Source organism: Triticum dicoccoides, chromosome 3B (assembly GCF_002162155.2).
Source record: "Triticum dicoccoides isolate Atlit2015 ecotype Zavitan chromosome 3B, WEW_v2.0, whole genome shotgun sequence".
Lineage (NCBI taxonomy): Eukaryota > Viridiplantae > Streptophyta > Magnoliopsida > Poales > Poaceae > Triticum > Triticum dicoccoides.
This window is the reverse complement of record NC_041385.1, coordinates 27,575,637-27,593,773: the sequence shown is the minus strand read 5'-3', so window position 1 is coordinate 27,593,773 and position 18,137 is coordinate 27,575,637. Positions and strand designations below refer to the sequence as shown.

At 47.0% G+C, this 18,137-nt stretch overlaps 1 protein-coding gene and 1 pseudogene across 1 annotated transcript; one reads left to right on the top strand and one right to left on the bottom strand.

Moving 5' to 3' along the window:
* The first annotated feature begins 5,594 nt into the window (after window positions 1–5,594).
* Window positions 5,595–6,293, top strand: LOC119279158 (polyubiquitin-like). Its single transcript, XM_037560519.1, has 2 exons — window positions 5,595–5,690; window positions 5,910–6,293. The coding sequence occupies exons 1-2, from the start codon at window positions 5,595–5,597 to the stop codon at window positions 6,291–6,293; spliced, it is 480 nt and encodes a 159-aa protein (XP_037416416.1).
* A 3,286-nt stretch (window positions 6,294–9,579) lies between these two features.
* Window positions 9,580–14,945, bottom strand: LOC119274509 (annotated as a pseudogene).
* Window positions 14,946–18,137: the final 3,192 nt, after the last annotated feature.

The following is an 18,137-nucleotide window of genomic DNA, read 5'->3' as shown; positions in this document are numbered from 1 at the left end:
GGGACCTGTTGATGTCATCTTGGCATTGAGACATTGGGGGAGGGGGGGCTTGGATAAGAGTTATATGTTCTTGGTTGGCGTCTAGTATTGGTCGTGTTGTTTTTCCGAGTAAAATGATACTAGAGGTTTGTGTCCTCCCATATCCTATTATTCAGATCTAGTGATTTTATTTTTACTGTGTCATGTTGTTTTTGTTGGTTTAATATTTATGGAGTTAGAATTTTTCCTTGACACTATGGTGAAAATAATGATCTTCACAAACAGTCAATATATAGACTTGAACACAGTTGACATTCAGAAAGGGGAAAAGGTATGCACTTTATTTAGAGCCCACAGTTCAGAGATTGGTAAGAACCTGCATTCGCATTGCTGGGCCAGCTTACACATGTACAGGTCATATTTCCCATCTTCCACGAGAATCAAAGAAAAAGTATGACAATCTCGACATACAATATTCCCCTCACTGAAACCATTATTCCCATATGTAGGTTGTGAGTTGAGTTCTATGATAGAATGGAAAGAGGGTCCACGCCGTTGTTCATAAGCTACGGGTTTTGGTGTACAAAGACATATCCATACTACAGTATTAGTTCGTACCAATCTCTTCATCAATCACCGCCAATTATTTCTATACAAATAAAGCCCACCTCACTAAGAGCGCTAATCTTTCACTAATTGTGTGTGTCCATCATATTTTTGCTTGCAAAAACTAAAAAATATGCAAGTCACCTTGTTAGAAAGGGTAAGTAATTTCATACTTTGTATAAGGTTACCGAACGAAGAACAGAAGCAGTCTGAGTTTCATCTGACAGGTGTAAGACGGCCTGTTCTGAACTCTAAATCAAATTATACTCATTGCTTTATCTTGTCAGCTATGTTTTTCCTTCAGTACGACTGTAGGATAATTTCTTGAGGTACCATAATCTAGCTCTGAACTGATTAGTTTTTTAGGCCGAGGCATCATAATCAAGCGGACAGAACGAACATTGTTGTAAATTGCAACTGAAGTTCAACTGTAAAGAGTTTTTGAGACCGCCAATTTCTTACAGTTGTGTGACCGCCAAGCGGACAGAACGAACAATGTCATATTTTGCATGCAAAAACTAAAAAATATGCAAGTGTCCTTGTTAGAAAGGGTAAATAATTTCATACTTCATATAAGGTCACCGAAGGAAGAACAGAAGCAGTCTGAGTTTCATCTGACAGGTGTGAAACGGCCTGTTCTCAACTCTAAATCAAATTATAATGGTTGGTTTATCTTGTCAGCTATGTTTTTGCTTCAATACGGCTGTAGGATCTAGAGGCATCAGAATCTAGCTCTAAACTGACTAGCTTTTTAGGTCGAGGCATCATAATCAAGCGGGCGGAACAAACATTGTTGTAAATTGCAACTGAAGTTCAACCATAAAGAGTTTGCACCTATATTTCAACTTATACTTGTCTACTGACAATAAAGCCAAGCCAAAAAGAGTCAAGAGTTTTGATATTCATGTTATGTTAATTTATGGTAACTCATCTCAAGTCATAAAGAAAGATAAGAAGCACATGTAATCCTATCATTGTCGAGGAATAAACTCGTTGTTTCATCGCAATAAAACTCAATAAAAATCGCATGCTATTAAGTTGCTAATAAGTAGGGAAGCTATAGATCATCAAGATGGCTAATACAGGTATTTAGAACTGAATTCTCCATGGTTTTCCTGCAAGGTCGCCTTTCCCATCACCTTCTCAGTTGCTTGAGGTAGTCGGACAAGGCACACCGAACATATGTTGGTTCAAGACCAGGCATCCTTTCAGTAGAACACTGCTTGACTGCTTTCAGTGTTTCCTCTTTGATGTTAATGGCAAGCATCCATGCAGCCGCAGGGCGGATGTCCAGTCTAGCCATGATGTAGACAACATCGTCGTCGCACAAGCTAAGAGTGGGCGAACCGTGAAGCACTTTGTCCCAACTAAACCTCTTGCCACCCAATAAGTTAGGGTAACTTGAACCTGTGACAGGCATGTCATCAGCCTTGAAAGTGAACCTCTTGTGCCACTTCTTTGAGCAAATCTCCCTATTCCATGTGGTGGCCGTCCAGCCATGGCCAATGACCCCTTTCTCATTGCGGCTATCACCACGCCAAGAAGATTTCAGCTCGATGAACTTGATCACACCATTGCTTATAACGACATCGCGAAGCGGCCGTTCAGAGATATTGTCGACTCCCATGCCGAAGCGCGACACCAGATTGCAAGGGACCGGAACAGGCAATTGGATGAAATGCATGATCGGACTGTGGTCGAGCACGTTGCATAGAAGAATGCCATGCCAATGATTGACCCAGCCGAGTGTTCCCCTTCCGGCAAAGATCACGCGGGTGCCTTGATGTCGCATTATTACCTCGTGATTGTGGTACTTGGTGGTGTGCTTGGCGACGCCGACCACCTGGTTGCGCCACGGCCACCTAGAGATATCGAAGCGATACACATCGAGGCTGGTATAGTAGTTGTTGCAACGCGGGAAGACCACAACGTAGTCTTTGCTATCGAGATCGGCGCCGCCAAGGGGCACAACGCCGGCCAGCGTGATGTAGTCGGGGCAGCGGCAGTGGGAGGTGCCGCGGAGAAGGCGGAGAGATGGAGCCCCTGGGCCTGCCCTGTAGACAAAGAAATCATTGTGCTCCCTGCGCCCGTAGCGGTCGGTGAACGGGACGACGAGAAGGACGAACGCGTCCGCGGAACTCACAACCACGGGATCCCGGCTGTAGCGGCTCTCCGCCATGTCGGGGCAGTGGACGAAGCAGCGAGAGACGGCCGGCGGGTTCGCGAGCTCGAAGGTCACCTTGATGTTGCGCCCTTGACTCGTGACGCCGTGGGCGGTGGTCGCGTTGTCGCGGTCGCCGATGTGGCATTTTGAGTCGGTGAGCACCCAGGGGCGACGGTCACAGCGCCTGAGCTGGTCCGACATGGCGGCGGCGGGACGGGGACGGGGACGGAAGGCGAGCGGTGATTGGAATCGTTCCGGAATCGACGAAGCGACCCTAGCTAGGAAAATATGGGCCGGTGAGACAGCACGACACGGCCCATTTATACTTAATTTACAAGAAGAATAATTAGGACGACGTGTACATACGAAAAAGGGTTTACCCGCATTTTTATATGTAAAGCACGAACACAACATCGAAGCATCCGATACAACGCACTCCACACACACCAAGGCAAGATACACGAATGTCGGGCACTGACACACAACCTCAACGACTACAAAGCACCTAAAAGATAAGCAAAACGAATCCGCTTAGAGCCGACGGAGACCACCACCATGAGGAGCGATCGTCCGGGAGGATGTGCGAGGGACACGCCGGACCGAGGACTCCAACACAGTGCCTCTAGGAAAGGCACGACCACGAACGTCGCCACCATCCGATCCGAAGATCAAATTTTCACCCGGAGTAAGATAAAAGGAGTAGAAGCACTGTCCATGGACGTCGTCACCGTCGACCAATGCATAGACTCGGTGGGTGATGTACCCCAGTGCTTCAACTCTTCCGCCGCCACCCCGGTCCAGCAACACCCGCAGCCATGCCGCCCAAGCGGCCATGGTTGCCTGCCCGCATTCGAGATGCGCAATCCGCCCAGGACCAACGCGCGACTCCACCGCTAGGGCCGCCGCCCTGCCATGAGACCACCCCGAAGCCATCAAAGGCCACGACTTTGCCCAGATCTGCTACCCCAATCACCTCCAAAACCGCCGACGGCCAACCTGCCTCGAGAAGGACCGTGACCATACATCAACCGGGGGAGGGGGAAGGCGAAGAAGTGGCCCATGGCCACGACCGACGCCTGTGCCGGCTCCAGCTCCCCCCTAAACCCCTCCCCCCCCTCCCGAAACCGAGTTCCGGCCCCAGAAGCTGGAGAGGGAGGGTGGCCGAGCTACCACCGCTGCCGCCTAGAGACGTCACCAAGGGGATCCGCCCAAGCCGAGCGCCGCCACCCAGCTGCGAGGCCCCGACTGGGTGGGAGCAGCCCACCACCTCCGCTGTCGCGCCGCGCCCCACCAGAGAACCACGGCGAGAGGGCCGCCTGCGACCCGGTCAACCGCGACACGTGGCGCCGGCCGCGACGCCGAGGCGCTGCCGGAAGTACCGCCGCCAATGCCACCACCGGCCCGCACCACCACCATACAGCGCGCCGCCCGGCACCATGCCACCATCGCCGGCCTGCTCAGGAGCGCCGCCACGCCCGACATCGAGCGTCGCGCCCCGCCGCGAGATCTGACCCGCGACCAACTCCACGCGCGGGGGACGAAGGGGCCCCGCCGCCGCCGGCGACGAGGGAGGAGGAGGGAGGAGGAGAGGGGGTGCGGCGGCGGGGATCTGAAGCCCTCCCCGATGCCTCGCGGGTGCCGGCTGGGGAAGGGGAGGGGAGGGGAGCTGGAGTGTTTTTCCTAGGACGAGGTGTATGTGCGGTTTGATTGAGAACTTCTTTTTTTTTTGTATGGTAATACGTGTCTCATTTATACAGAATAAAGATCAAGTTACAAGGCACGTAAGCACCGATCATACATGACTAAAAAGATAGGAAGATCCGATGCAAAATACCAGCGCCTGTCCCTTTCCTTCGACACCACCGAAGCGGCCACCAAAGGGTAAAAGGACAGATCACCTCTTCGCCCAAGCTCGACGCGGCTCCATCGCTGATCAGCAGCTTTACGGACCTCCAAAGTAGTTTGCCAAAAGCAAAATCATAGCCGTTGAAAGAATCAGACCGGGTCAACATGTCCCCGGACACGCCATCGAACTTCAGAACTGACACCCTCGCATGACGACGATGTCGGAGAAGGAAACCAGAACTGCCCGCCTTCGACCACAGAACCAACACAAGATACTCCATCTTCCAGCTATCACTTGCGTAGACAACCGCCTGCGCGTACTCCTGAACGACAAGACCTCCCTGCTCCACCATGACGTCGGAGACAATGCCACAACAACGGGGATAGAGCAGAAGGAGAGACACACCTGATGGAGTTGCCGCCGCCGCCTCGTCAACACCATCCAACAACCCTATAGCTGTCGATATGAGGGATCGACAGAGACACAATGCCATCAATTCCGAGACGCCGCCATGAAGGACACCGCCGGTGTGGGAGTGGGGTTGAGGCAGATTTATTCGTCCGGGCGCCGCTCCCACCACCCCAACGACGCACCACGACCTACAAATCCAAAACCTAACTACAGAGCGGAGGAACGGGATCCCCCTTGCCTCCTGCCGCCGGAGCAGCAGCCGAAGGGAGAGGGGGCCAGCGCACCGGCCGGTGGAGATCGGTGGAGAGGGTTTGATTGAGAACTGCTCCAGTGCGTTCTACTTATACAAGCAAAGGAATGTACGTACTCTACTACGTATACGTACCGTGTTTTAGTTGTACTCGGAACAGGTTATTGAGAGAGTCCGGCTCGGAATCAGACCTACTCTTATTGCATCAATATAAGCGGCCGATACCCTCGTCTGTGAGCACCAGAAAACCAACCAGGTGCTCTCGTGTGTTCCTGATTCAGGCCGAGCGCAGGTTTTCATATAGCTTTCCTGAGCCAAACTAGTCCGGCGAATAGAGGATGCAGATTCTCGTGGACACTCTCGCCGGCGAGACGATCTCCCTCAAGCTCGAACCATCAGACACCATCTACCTTGTCAAGGCCAAGATCCAGGATATATAAGCAGCGCCTCACCTTCAAGGGGGAGGGGAGCAGCTGGACGACGGCCGCACGCTGGCCGACTACGGCGTCCGTGACGGATCCGCTCTTTGCCTCCGCCTCCATCCGCTCCATGAGAAGATGCAGATCCATGTGGTCGAGACACTGACGGGCAGGGCCATGAATGTCGCAGTGACGAGCTCAGACACAGTCGACAATGTCAAGGCCAAGATTCACAAGTGGCACGGCTTTCTCAAGGACCAGCAGTGCCTCATCTTCGCCAACGGACAGCTCGACGACGAAGAAGAAGAAGGCAGGACCCTGGCGGACCTCAACATCCGCAACGACGCCACCCTCCTCCTCGTCCTACACAGCCGGTGTCCCAGAGGGATGATGAAGACCTACGTGAAGACGCTACGGCAAAATTTCTATAATCTTGAGGTGAGGAGCACAGATACCGTCTATAATGTCAAGGAGAAGATCTGGGCAGCGGAAGGCATTGCCCCGGGCCAGCAGAGCCTCATATTTGAGGGCAAGTCAATGAAGGATGACCGTACCTTGGCACACTATAATATCCGGATGTATGAAGTTCTCTATTTTGTGCTCAACCTACGTGGTTGAATATGCATGGCATCGTTATTGCACCACGAGGTGTACCGTCGTGGTCTTCGTACAGTACAGGCTTGTGTGATCTGAATACTTTGTCAATCTTGTAGACTGTCTTGTCATGTATTACATGCCACTTAGTAATTGAAGTTGTGCCCTGGCGAGTACTTGCCGAAGCACTCTTTGGAAGTTCCCAATATATAGTAATTTAGATTGTTAGGTTAATAATTTTCAGTTTCCTTTTATGTGCTGGCCACAAAGAACTGGTCTACCACTTGGCATTGTTGATAAGCAGTAATATACTTCCTCTGTTTCTAAATGCAAGTCTTTGTAGAGATTCCATTATAAACCGCATATGGATGTATATAGATGTATTTTAAGTTTAGATTCATTCATTTTGCTCCGTATGTAGTCCACCTAGTGGAATCTTTACAAAGACTTATATTTAGGAACGGAGAGAGTATGTCTGTGTGCAGCGACGCGTGTGCATGACGCCAGTTAATTAGAGTACACATTTCGTTGTGGTTAGCTGTCTTGGTTACGATCAGCTTACTCCTTTTCTTTTTTGTGGGTGATTAGCTTACTTTCATTTCGAGCTAATCTATGACGCACGAGTATACGATAGCTCGATCAAAAGATAATAATAATATAATAGTGCGACAAATCACATGGCAATACATGAAAGAGAAGAAAGGGCATTCCACACCTCTATCCCCAGAGCCGGCCATGACTCATAGACTTGTCTAACAAGCATTGAAACAAGAAAAACAATAAAAATAGTTCCATTTCCATCTCAAGGAGTTGCAAAAATTCTTTGTCTCGAGATCTCAACGCACTCCTATATATACATGAAGTTGCTGTGGTGCGCTTTCGCCAACAAAAATAGAGGCATCTATACGAAGCAGATTCGGTACTGCATATAAATCGTTGGATGTAGCTAGCCATGAAGAGCTGCACGCTGATGGTGATCATGGTCCTCCAGGCCGCTCTGGTCATGGGGATTTTCATCCTCCCGGACATGTGCAACGGAGATGTGCATGCAACGTCCGTGGGTGAGGGCAAGGCGATGGACATCAACCCGTGCAAGCTAAGGTGCTGCAGCAACTGCAACTCTTTCTCGGGCCTCTACACATGCGACGACGTCGTGAAGATATGTGACCTCATCTGCAAGCGTTGCGCCGTCGTGAAGAAGAACCTTGTCAAGGAGTTCATGTGCATCGACACCTTCCTCGGTGTATGCGCAAAGCCGTGCAAGGAGTTCAGGTGCCAGTGAGATTCCTCCCTCATCAATCTCCGTCCGTGTACGACGACGACTTCATTATTCAAAGTCTTCGGCGGCAACCGGCTCTTGTTGCGGTTTGACTGTCTGCTTATGAGTGCACGGTCTTCGCTTGCAAGGCATGTGACGTCAAGACCGTGATGTGCATTTGTTGTTGGGATCGTGGAAAATGGTGGCGACAATACATGTTGACTTTGATTTGATGTCCTTCTTGAATACCTGGTCTTGAGTTCCGGGGTGAAAACTCTATGTCTGATCCTAGTTGATTATATCTGACAATGATGATATTCTTGCGTTGTCATTGCTCGAATTTGCTTAGACATAATCTTTAGGGTGAAAACCTAGGATATGGCCTTCGGTGGTTGAATCTAGAGATGGCAACGCTTGAGCAGTGTTTCTTTTCTAAAGGCGTTGCTATTGGAGAATATTTCTTGTGATGTTAAGAGATGGTTTGTGTAGATATAGTCATTGCTATAGTTTTTATCACTATTTTGATCGCTTCAATTTTCTTTTCTTTTCCTCCGCATAGGCATAACTTTGCTCTTCGCCAATACAAAAAATGTTCGCAAAATAAAAAATGTTTACGAATTTGAGAACTTGTCCATGAAATTGAAATTTTCATGATTAAAAAATGTTAAATTCAAAATATATTCATGCATTAGAAAATGATCATCGAGTTGAAAAAGTATTCATGAATTTGAAAATATAATAAATAAGGAAACAAAAGAAAAAATGAAAATGAAAAAAAGTAAAGAAAGGGCTAAACTATCTTTTTTTAGAGTTAAAAGGCTAAACTATCTAAACTAAAAGAGAAAAAACGAAAGAAACACTGAAAAACGGTCTAGGAAGGTTCCGGTCCAATCTTACCTAGCGAGGCACAGAGGGGTACACGTTACCTGACTACCCGTCCACTTGTGCGAGAAATAGGATCCCGCCTCATGTCCTGGACACCCAGACAGAAATGGTCCACCCAGCCATACAATGCCGTGGCAGCCCACGATGAGGCTCAGACCGAGCAAGCCCAGCGGCGATGCTCAGCTCACATCTCATTTACCCCTAAAAAAAGAGCTCACATCTCATTTTTACCAAAGCCCTAAAAAAAAGCTCATTTTGACCCCCTTTTTTTTTTAAAAAAAGCTCAGCTCTCGTTTCCCTCTCCCCAGGCGGCCGCGGCAACCGACCATGGATCAGCGCGGCATCCGGTGGAGAGCTCCCCGTCGAGCCCTCCCCCAATCTCCACGGCGCCACCACTGGCTCGGGCGACGCACCCCCATGATAGGGGCGCAGGCGGAGCATCGGCAGCGCTACTGTAGGTGATCTCAACGTCGACCCATCAGACACCATGTACTACATTGTAAGGCCAAGATCCAGGAGTATATAGCAGATCAGCACGCTGGAGCTGATCGTGGTCCTCCAGGCCGCTCTGGTCATGGGGATCTTCGTCTTCCCTCTCCAGACATAGCAGATCAGTTATACTTAAGCCGTTACACTGTATTACTAGGACAGAAGGAACAAACTGGCTGACTGTGCCACTTATACTGCATCCTCTACTGCTTATTTGTAATTACATCTGTTGTTATTTTTGTTACAAGTTCCAAAGTTTGCAGGATCATCTTGGTAAGTGTCACGAGATTTGGCTAAAACTGTAAAACAAAAAGTGAGCAAACTGTTATACAAGCCACAGACAGATAGACAATGCTTTTAGATGGGTAGCGGTGACATGCCTGGCATACTGGCAAGAAACAACCCGAGCTCAGCCAAACTTTTAGCCTGAATAACTTCTGAAGGGTAACATCCAAATGTGTAGAAATGTTTGATCATGTTCAGGACAAAGTATGTTTAACACTAAAGTTAGCTTATAACTTTCGAAGCCAGGCAAGGATAGTTTGCCGAATCATCCAAGATTTCAGATAATTATGTAACATAACCAAATTCACCGAACCATTGCATACACACAAGCTTCAAGCCAAACCTCCTAAACGTAGCAAAGCTAATAAAAGGCATCTCAATGAACCTGTTTGTTTGTGCAGCAAAGAAAAATTGTGTCCATGTATCACGCGCAAGTCAATGAGCAGAGTCAACCTGGCAACTCTTCTTTGCCAAGCAAAGAGCAGCCACATCTACTGTTGTGACTTGATCTTTGTGGACATATTTTACTGGCAACAGCTTGAACAGCAAAGAAAATAATATGGACAAGCTGTATAAAATGGCTAGAAATGACGTTAAAGATAAACTTATCAGTAACTCTAAGATAAAGTATTGGCATCTCTAAATAGCAGAGTGGGCACAGAATGTTTGCTTTCTCTGCTATGGACATGCCTAACTCATCAGTAACTCTAAGATTACTTCCCTTGCATTTTTCTTCTTCAGTGCAATTTCCACGACCGACACTATCTATACTTGGCTCTGGATCATGACTTGGTGACATCTCCAATAACCTAGCTTGGAATTCTCAAGGAAAAAACCTAGTTTGGTGACCACCCACCTGTGCACGTAGGGAAAGAATTTAACCTTTGCAACACCTCATCCTCTGGCGGACATGGCCAACAGAAATGGTTGCTGATTAGAACCCTGTCAGCTATGAGAAAGCAAGTTTCGGGTTCCCTTTTAGCCTGGTCTGGTGGCCTGCAAGCCAACCAACCAAAAATCACTACCTCCAGAAGAGAAATCTTTTAGAAGCCTGATGCAGGCCTCCCATGAGTGTTTCCGAATCTGGACAGGGTCCTCATGAAACCACCTTCACTTCCGGACTTTCATCAGAGAGCTGTTTCTGCCACTTGCATGAAACAAACAACAAATCGCTACATGGATTTAGTAGCTCGAAAAATTGTAATTTCCATCAGAATGGACCCTCATCTTTTCTGGTTCCTGTGAATGAATTAAGCCAGCAAAAGAAATAAACTTGGGTCAGCATTATTACTGGTTATTCGGTAACAAGAAGATTCTGCGTGTATAAATATAATAAATAAATAACTAAAATTAGTAAATAGTACCTAAAATACAGCCGTAACATCTTGCATATACTTATGAATTTGCCTGCATGTCTATCAACATAAACACATCTAACATTTTTCGTCTTCCTATATTGTTCCTTTAGTTCTGTACTGCAGTTGCTCACATACAACTCCTGTAGGGAAGCTGGCAGGCCCTTTTCTGGCAATGAGAGAATTCCTGGACAAGCCTTAATCGATAATCTCTTGACGGAGGAAAGAAGATGCAGCTCCTTAGGCAACGATAGAAGATCAGTGCAATAGCAAAAATCAAGAGTATGAAGAGATGTTAGGTGACAAAGTGCTTTGTCTTGTTCTTCTGTGAAGCATCTCACATTCTTTGCCTGCAGAGAATGAGGGCATGAGAAACCATTGTATATTGAGTAGGTTTGAAACATCAATGCAAAGACTATTCATTGTTACCATGAAAAACACTACGTGCTGGAGAGAGGGGAGGCTCTTGCAAATTGCCGTGTTGAAGAATGAAGTGTTATCGATCTCAAGCTTTTCCAGATGCAGTAAAAAGTACAGATCCTGGTCCTGCCCATGTGATGAAGAAGGGCCGCAATTTATGGCCAAACTAGGGCATTCAAATATCCGCATGTGTTTGATACTGCAGAGGGACCCCGTACCATCCAGAGCAGATAACCTAGAACATTTCTCGACAATCAATGTTTCTAAAGATGTGCAAGGATAAAGAGCAACAGATGTTAGCTCTGGACTCCGTGATACCGACAAGATGGACAATGAGGTGAGATTAGAAAGCATGGAGGTCAGCAACTTGTTATCCATGTGAGTAACCAGAAGATCTTGTAGCGATGGTGGTAGAAGGGGGCAGCTGCCACTAGATTTCTCCTTTTGTGTCATTATGGAGATGAAAAACTCAGGGCATCCTGTTATATGTAGTGTTTTGAGTGACACAAATCCAAGAAAACTTTCACTGCCCCGGAGAACCAGATCTGGGATGTCCTCTATGCACAAATACTGAAGTCGATTTAAGAGATCAGATGGGATTTGCAACAAGTCATCAGTTGTCCAGTCATGGTTGTCAGATGTTGTGGAGCTCACATTCCCAGCAATCAGACCACCAATTGCCAAGGATGCTATTTTTGGACACTTTCTAATAGTCAAGAAATAAAGGAGGGGCAATTGCAACAGCAAGTCAGATAACTGCTTCCCAGTGATACCACATGCTTGGATGACAAGCTTCTTGAGCAATGGTGAGAAGATATTTTCACCTTGTTGGCCATACGGATATGCAGGCAGGAAAAACCTTGGGCAGTCCATAATTACCAGCATTTCTAAGGAGAGAAGTTGACAGAAAATTTCCCATGGTAGATATGCAAAATCCAGGAAGCTTGAAATTGTTAATTTCTCAAGAGCACTAAGTCTGCAGTCAGTCAAAACTAATACTAATACCTCATCCAAGGTTCTCACACTAGCACCCCCCTTGATATGCAATGCTCGCACAAGCAATCTGATGTGAGGAAATACTCCTACTCCCTCAATAGACATTGTGAATAGAGATTTCATCTCACCAAACTGGGGTAAGTGAATAAGCTGAGGACAATTGTAGATGTTGACACGACGGAGACAGCCGAAGTGAAAGCCATTGCCACTGGAAGATTGCGGTGATGCAAATGACCTTAGTTTAGGGCAATCTCTTATGACAAGTTCTTCTAGACATGGAAAAAGGACATGCTTTTCAGATTCAGCCCAATCGTCGCAGGACATAATTGGTACTTCTGTTGAAGCAGACAACTGAACCAAATGCAGTGTTTTAAGGAGTGGAAATTGTCCAAATGGCGGAAGTAACTCCCATTTTGTGCAATTCTCCAGATAGATAGATTCTAAGCTGGTGAGCGGAGAATTAGAGCTCAACCATCTTGGGGAATAAATACCTCCATAACTAGTTATATGAAGGCGCTTAAGCCCGCAATGTGGATGAAGACCCTCAAGCACCAGTGCCTCAGTTACAGAACTCACATCAAACCGGTTCTTACACCATGATAGCAGCAAATCATGGATGTATATTTTGTCCCTTAATCCAGCATTCAAAGACTCCTCCCTGCTTTCCACATTCTCCAGATTGTAAATTGCAAGTGATCCTCCCAATTCTCTTAACCCGTTTAACTGTTCAATCTGAAAGTCTTTAGTCTTTCCCACTCGAAATTCCTTCAGCTCTTGGAGCAACTTTAGCCTCCCAACTCCAGCAATCTTTGCATGCAATTCACCTCGAGCAACAAAATGCCTCAGATTTACAAGATTACTCATCCCATGTGGTAAAGTAGAAAGGTGCACCCAGTATTCTACATCAAGAACCTGGAGGTGATAAAGTTGGCATATAACCTCTGGCAAGGGTGTGCCGGGAACACTGGATATTAGTTCGAGGTAGCGAAGATGGATTAACTTGCTGAAGTTACAGATTAGAGAGTCTATGCTATAACTTAGTGTGGGCAACCTCAAAACGCGAAGATACCGCACTTCTTTGAATACCTTGGAAAAAGTTTCGGAAAACTCTTTGTCATACTTTCCAAATAGCATTAAGGTGCTCAAATTTTTGGTCTGCACTTTTTCACCAATGTAAGCCAGCTTTCTCTGAAAGTTATCACTGGGAGAAAAATTGCAGGCATGTGGGTTCCACTTATAAGCAGATCTTGTATTGATAGATAGGTGTCGGATAGTTGCGTGATCTGTTCCATTTCCTGAATCAAAATTGTCCATCATGTGGCATTCTTCTAAAGAAACTATATGTGCCAGGTCATGAATCAGATCATGCATAGAATAGTATGTACTTTTTTGGAAAAAGCCTCGGTCCACTAAATCATTCAGGTAATGATAACCAGTCTCCTCCATTCTCTTACTTCCAGAAGAAATAAGACCTTGTGATATCCAAATGCGAACCAAGTCCAGCCCATCAAACATGTGACCCTTGGGAAATAGTGCACAATAAGAAAAACACCTTTGAAGACGGAAAGGCAAGTGTGTGAAACTAAGTTTCAATGCTGGGATGATATCATCCGGCCCTTGCTGTAGCTTCCATTCATCACTTTGCAAAATTGACATCCAGTGGCCACAATCAAGGTCTCTTTTTAACAGGGCGCCAACACTTTTTGCAGCTAAGGGGTAACCCTTCAACTTATTGGCTATCCTCTTCCCAATAACCTGTAAGCTCGGATGTCCTTCATATTTCTCATCACCAAATGCACATGATTTGAACATAAGCCAAAAGTCATCATCTTTCAAGCCATCTAAATGGATAGGGTCCATAGTAGAAATAATTTTTACAACCGAGTGATTTCTTGTTGTGACCAGGATCACATTGCCATTGATCGAACATCTTAGTGGTGCTAACAGCTTGTCCCAGCGGCTTTTATCCTTGTCTTCCCACATATCATCCAAAACAAGGAGCAGGCGCTTCGACTTCAAATCCTCATCAAGAATCTCTTGCAGTTTATTCAGGTTTGCGATTCCTTGATGCTTGCTCACACCAGTTGACACGCAGTCCAGCATCTCACGAGTGAGCCTTACTTCATCAAAGCCGGCAGACACCGAGATCCATATCCGCTTGCTGAAGCAAGCTTGCACTCTTGCGTCATTGTAAACGAGCTGGGCTAGAGTAGTTTTTCCAACACCGCCATTGCCAACAATCGGAAGGACCGACAAATTAACACCACAAGCCTCAGCACTGACCAGCGTCTCCACAATGTGCTCCTTGACGGCATCCCTCCCAAAGATCTTTGGCTCTGTAACAAAAGCTGTTGTCGGGCCGCGGCGATCCATACCAGCATCCTGACCTCCGCAGGTGACAAGAGCGTCCAGCTTCTCCATCTTGAGCGCCTCACGAACATCATCTCCAGCTTCACAAATTCGCTTCAAGATCTCATCAATCCGAACAGTAGCGGTGGCATCCTCGTGTCCACCAATTCGCGCCCTTTTAGCACCACGGATCCTGGAGACGAACGACGAGGAGGAGGAAGTGCACTAGCCTCGTCCGGATGGAGCTGGCGGTGGATCTGGTGGTAGAGCATTTCGTCGAGCAGGTTATCGGCGTCGCTGGCGAGCCCGTGGAGGCGGCGGAGGGAGCCGAGCAGGGCCTCGCTGCGCGCCCTGGGCACACGCTCCTGGGCTGCGGAGAGGACGAGGTGGAGGCCTTTCAGGCGGGAGCGGAGCCGGTGGACGTCGCCTCCGGGGTCGGGGTTGGGGTCGGCCGCGCGCGCGGCGGCCCAGGCCGCGTCGAGGCCGTCGCTGACGAGCTTCTCCAGGACGACCTGGACCAGCCAGGATGCCGCGCCCACCATGTCCATGGGTGCAGGGCGGTGGTGGACGAGAGAGGTCCGAGGATGTAGAGATCTATGGCGATTAGGAACTTCGACTGGCTACCGGTGGACTGGCCTTGACGACGGCGACCACCAATATGAATGTAGTAATAGATGAATGTAGTTTTTTTCTTTCTTTTTTTTGCGAGAAATAGATGAATGTAGAGTTGACTTTCATTTTTCTTTTGGCAAAGAGCTCGTTGAAGGAACTTAATGAATGAAGCACTTTGATCTTTAAGATTTTCTTTACTTCATAGGACTGCAATTTATACACTCACTCCCTCCCAAAATACTTCGTCGGAGAAATAAATGCATTTAGACGTATTTTAATTTTAAATATAATTATTTTTATTCATTTCTCTGACGAATTTTTCTGAAGGGAGGGACTAGAATTTATTTGTATGCCATTTGGTAGGATATTTTTTATCCACTCCAAAAGCGTATATGAAGAAATTATATATTTTCATGTATACAATCACACGCGCTGTACAGTAGTATTTACAAATGACACGACACACAATTCAAGTGATTTTTCTATGCATGGGTTTTATAAATCCTAAAATTCAAAGATGAGGTGTCACTAAAAAAAGAATCAAACAGGCGCCAACTCAAAGGATGACATGAACCAGTTTCGGTTAGCGGTCATACAGGAGTTTCACACACGTAACTTCAATCAAGAACATGGTGATGTGTCATTTCCTCCCATGGAACGGTTGTGCATTACACTCATGTTAATTAAATAAAAAATAATAGGAAAATAGTAGGCTTATTTGTTTCGCTCCAACGTCTCACAGCCATTGAACATAGCTAATTACTGCAATTCCACTAAGGTCTTCTGGCCTAGGACTGCATGCTTTCATTTTTTAACATATAGCCTGCTGACTTGCACTGGTGGAAAAAGGGCCTTTGGTCGCGGTTCGCAACTGCCATTAGTCGCGGTTGCGCAACCGCGACCGAACGGGCGCGACTAAAGGCCCCCCCCTTTAGTCGCGGTTGCTTAAGAACCGCGACTAAAGGCCCGTCCACGTGGGCGCCAGGTGGCCGTCGGGGCGGAGGACCTTTAGTCGCGGTTCTTCTGGCCAACCGCGACTAAAGGCCGCCGCAGGTTTAGGGTTTTAGCCCCCCCCCCCTTAAACCTGTTTTCTGTTTAATTTGTATTGTTTTATTTCTTTTGTGCTTTATTTTAATTTTGAAGGAGTTTCATATATTCTACGGTACTACATACATGCATATGAATGTACAATTTCAAATAAATTTGAAATTAGAACCAAAAAGAATTCAAGAGGAATATACAATATATATTCAATATCATCGGATGACCATATACAATTTTGAACAAGTTTCCATACATGATTTAATGCATATAAAGTTCTACGTCCTCGTTATAGTGTTCTCCTTTAGGATGGAGGACTTCCCTGCTGAACCATCCAGCTAGTTCCTCTTGAAGTGGTCGGAAGCGAGCTTCTGGACTAAGCATCCACCGGAGGTTATTCCTCTGAGCATTGGTATCACTCGGAACCCGCTCAGAGGTGTATCTCCGGATCATCTCACAGACATAGTATCCACATAGATTGGTCTCCGGTGGCTGAATATCCCCAGCATTCTTAGCCTTTAACATTTTGAATTCTAGCTCTTTTTTGAATTCACCGACCTTTGTATCTACGAACCGTCTCCAAACCCTACGAGGCAAAGAAAATTAAATGAACAAGAGAGTTATTAATTAGTTACTTGATATTAGGAAATGAACGAAATAGGCCGATCGATATAGAGCGCAAATGAATGAAAATAATTACTTCTGCAGCATTCTTCTCATGCCGCCCCAAAGCTTTGGATCCATATTCACAGAGTCGTGGATGAGACATTCTGAGGTGTTAACTTTAATTACTAGCAGAATCCAGTGGAACCTGCGGACACGATACATGCACAGTACGTCATGCATAACTCATCGATTAGCCGGCCACATACCATGCATGGAGTAAACAAAAGAGAATGTGCTCAAGACAGAAACACTCACTCAAAATGGTAAGGAAATAGAATATCACTTTTGAGTTCCTGCTTTGTAAGAAAGTGCCACAGGTCTGCCTCCACGTCGGCGGGGTGACGCTCCAACACATGTCCATTAACGATGTGTGGGTCAATGAACCCAACATCATGGATGCTCCTTACTCTGCATTCCTTAATCTTCATTCTGCATGTATAATAGCGGACACAACAATATAGTTAGGACATATATATAGTGCAGGCAATATGAACGAGATGGGGTAGAAATTAATAAATCACTTACAGAACGTAGCAACTGATGATAGATTTATCGAGCTCGCGCAGATTGAAAAGCTGGAACAATTCACTCAGTTCAATTTGTACATAGTAATGTTTGAAGTGATGCTCATGTCTAACTTCCGCATAAATATATTCTTTGGCGTTTTTATTTTTTATGTAACCCTTGTACCATTTCAGCAGACCTTTCATTTGTGGAGGTAGATCCTTTTCCTGCGCAGGCTCGACGAGAGGCCCATTCTTGACATATGTAATTACTACCTCCTTCACTGGCGCCTCATCAAGGCCTAACAGTTCACGAAGAGTAATACCTAAGTTGGCCGCTTGTTCTCTAGCACTCGTTACAGTCAATCCCCGTGCTGCCGCAGCTTGTATGATCTCGGGGGCATCCGGACAGAAGGCTTCCACTATAAGCGGGGCAATCGATTGTTTACTTTGTTCCCCGAGCTGGGCAACTTGTTTCCCGCTTTTTTTACTTTCGGCCTTCTCCCGCTCTTTGTTCTCCTTGAACATGAGTGCCTGCCTGCGAAGTTCACGTGCATAGTCGTTAGGCAGATTCTTCGCGGCTTGGGACGGTGTGCTCAAAAATGACTTAGCCCACTTCTTTTGCTCATCAGAAAATACTGGCTTGGGCTCGGGCTCTCTTTTCTTCTTGCAGTCCGCCTTCCATTTCTCCAAATCAGCAGCCGCGGCCGCGTCGACTTCCTCGGCACTACGTTCCCAAGGCCTTGTGGGGAGAGGCTTCAGTGATGGCTCCGGTACCTTTGTGGTCTTAGGTACATAAGGGTCCGGGTTAATAATCCAGGACTGCTTCTGCTTCTTTGCCGGAGGTGGATTGGGGGGCGGCGTCTGATCACCCGCCGGACGAGGACTGGGGGGCGGCGGCTGATCACCCGCCGGACGTTGTGGACTGGGGGGCCGCGTCGGCTGACGTGACGGAGGTGTAGGTGAACCGCCACCACCACCACCACCACCACCACCGCCACCGCCACCA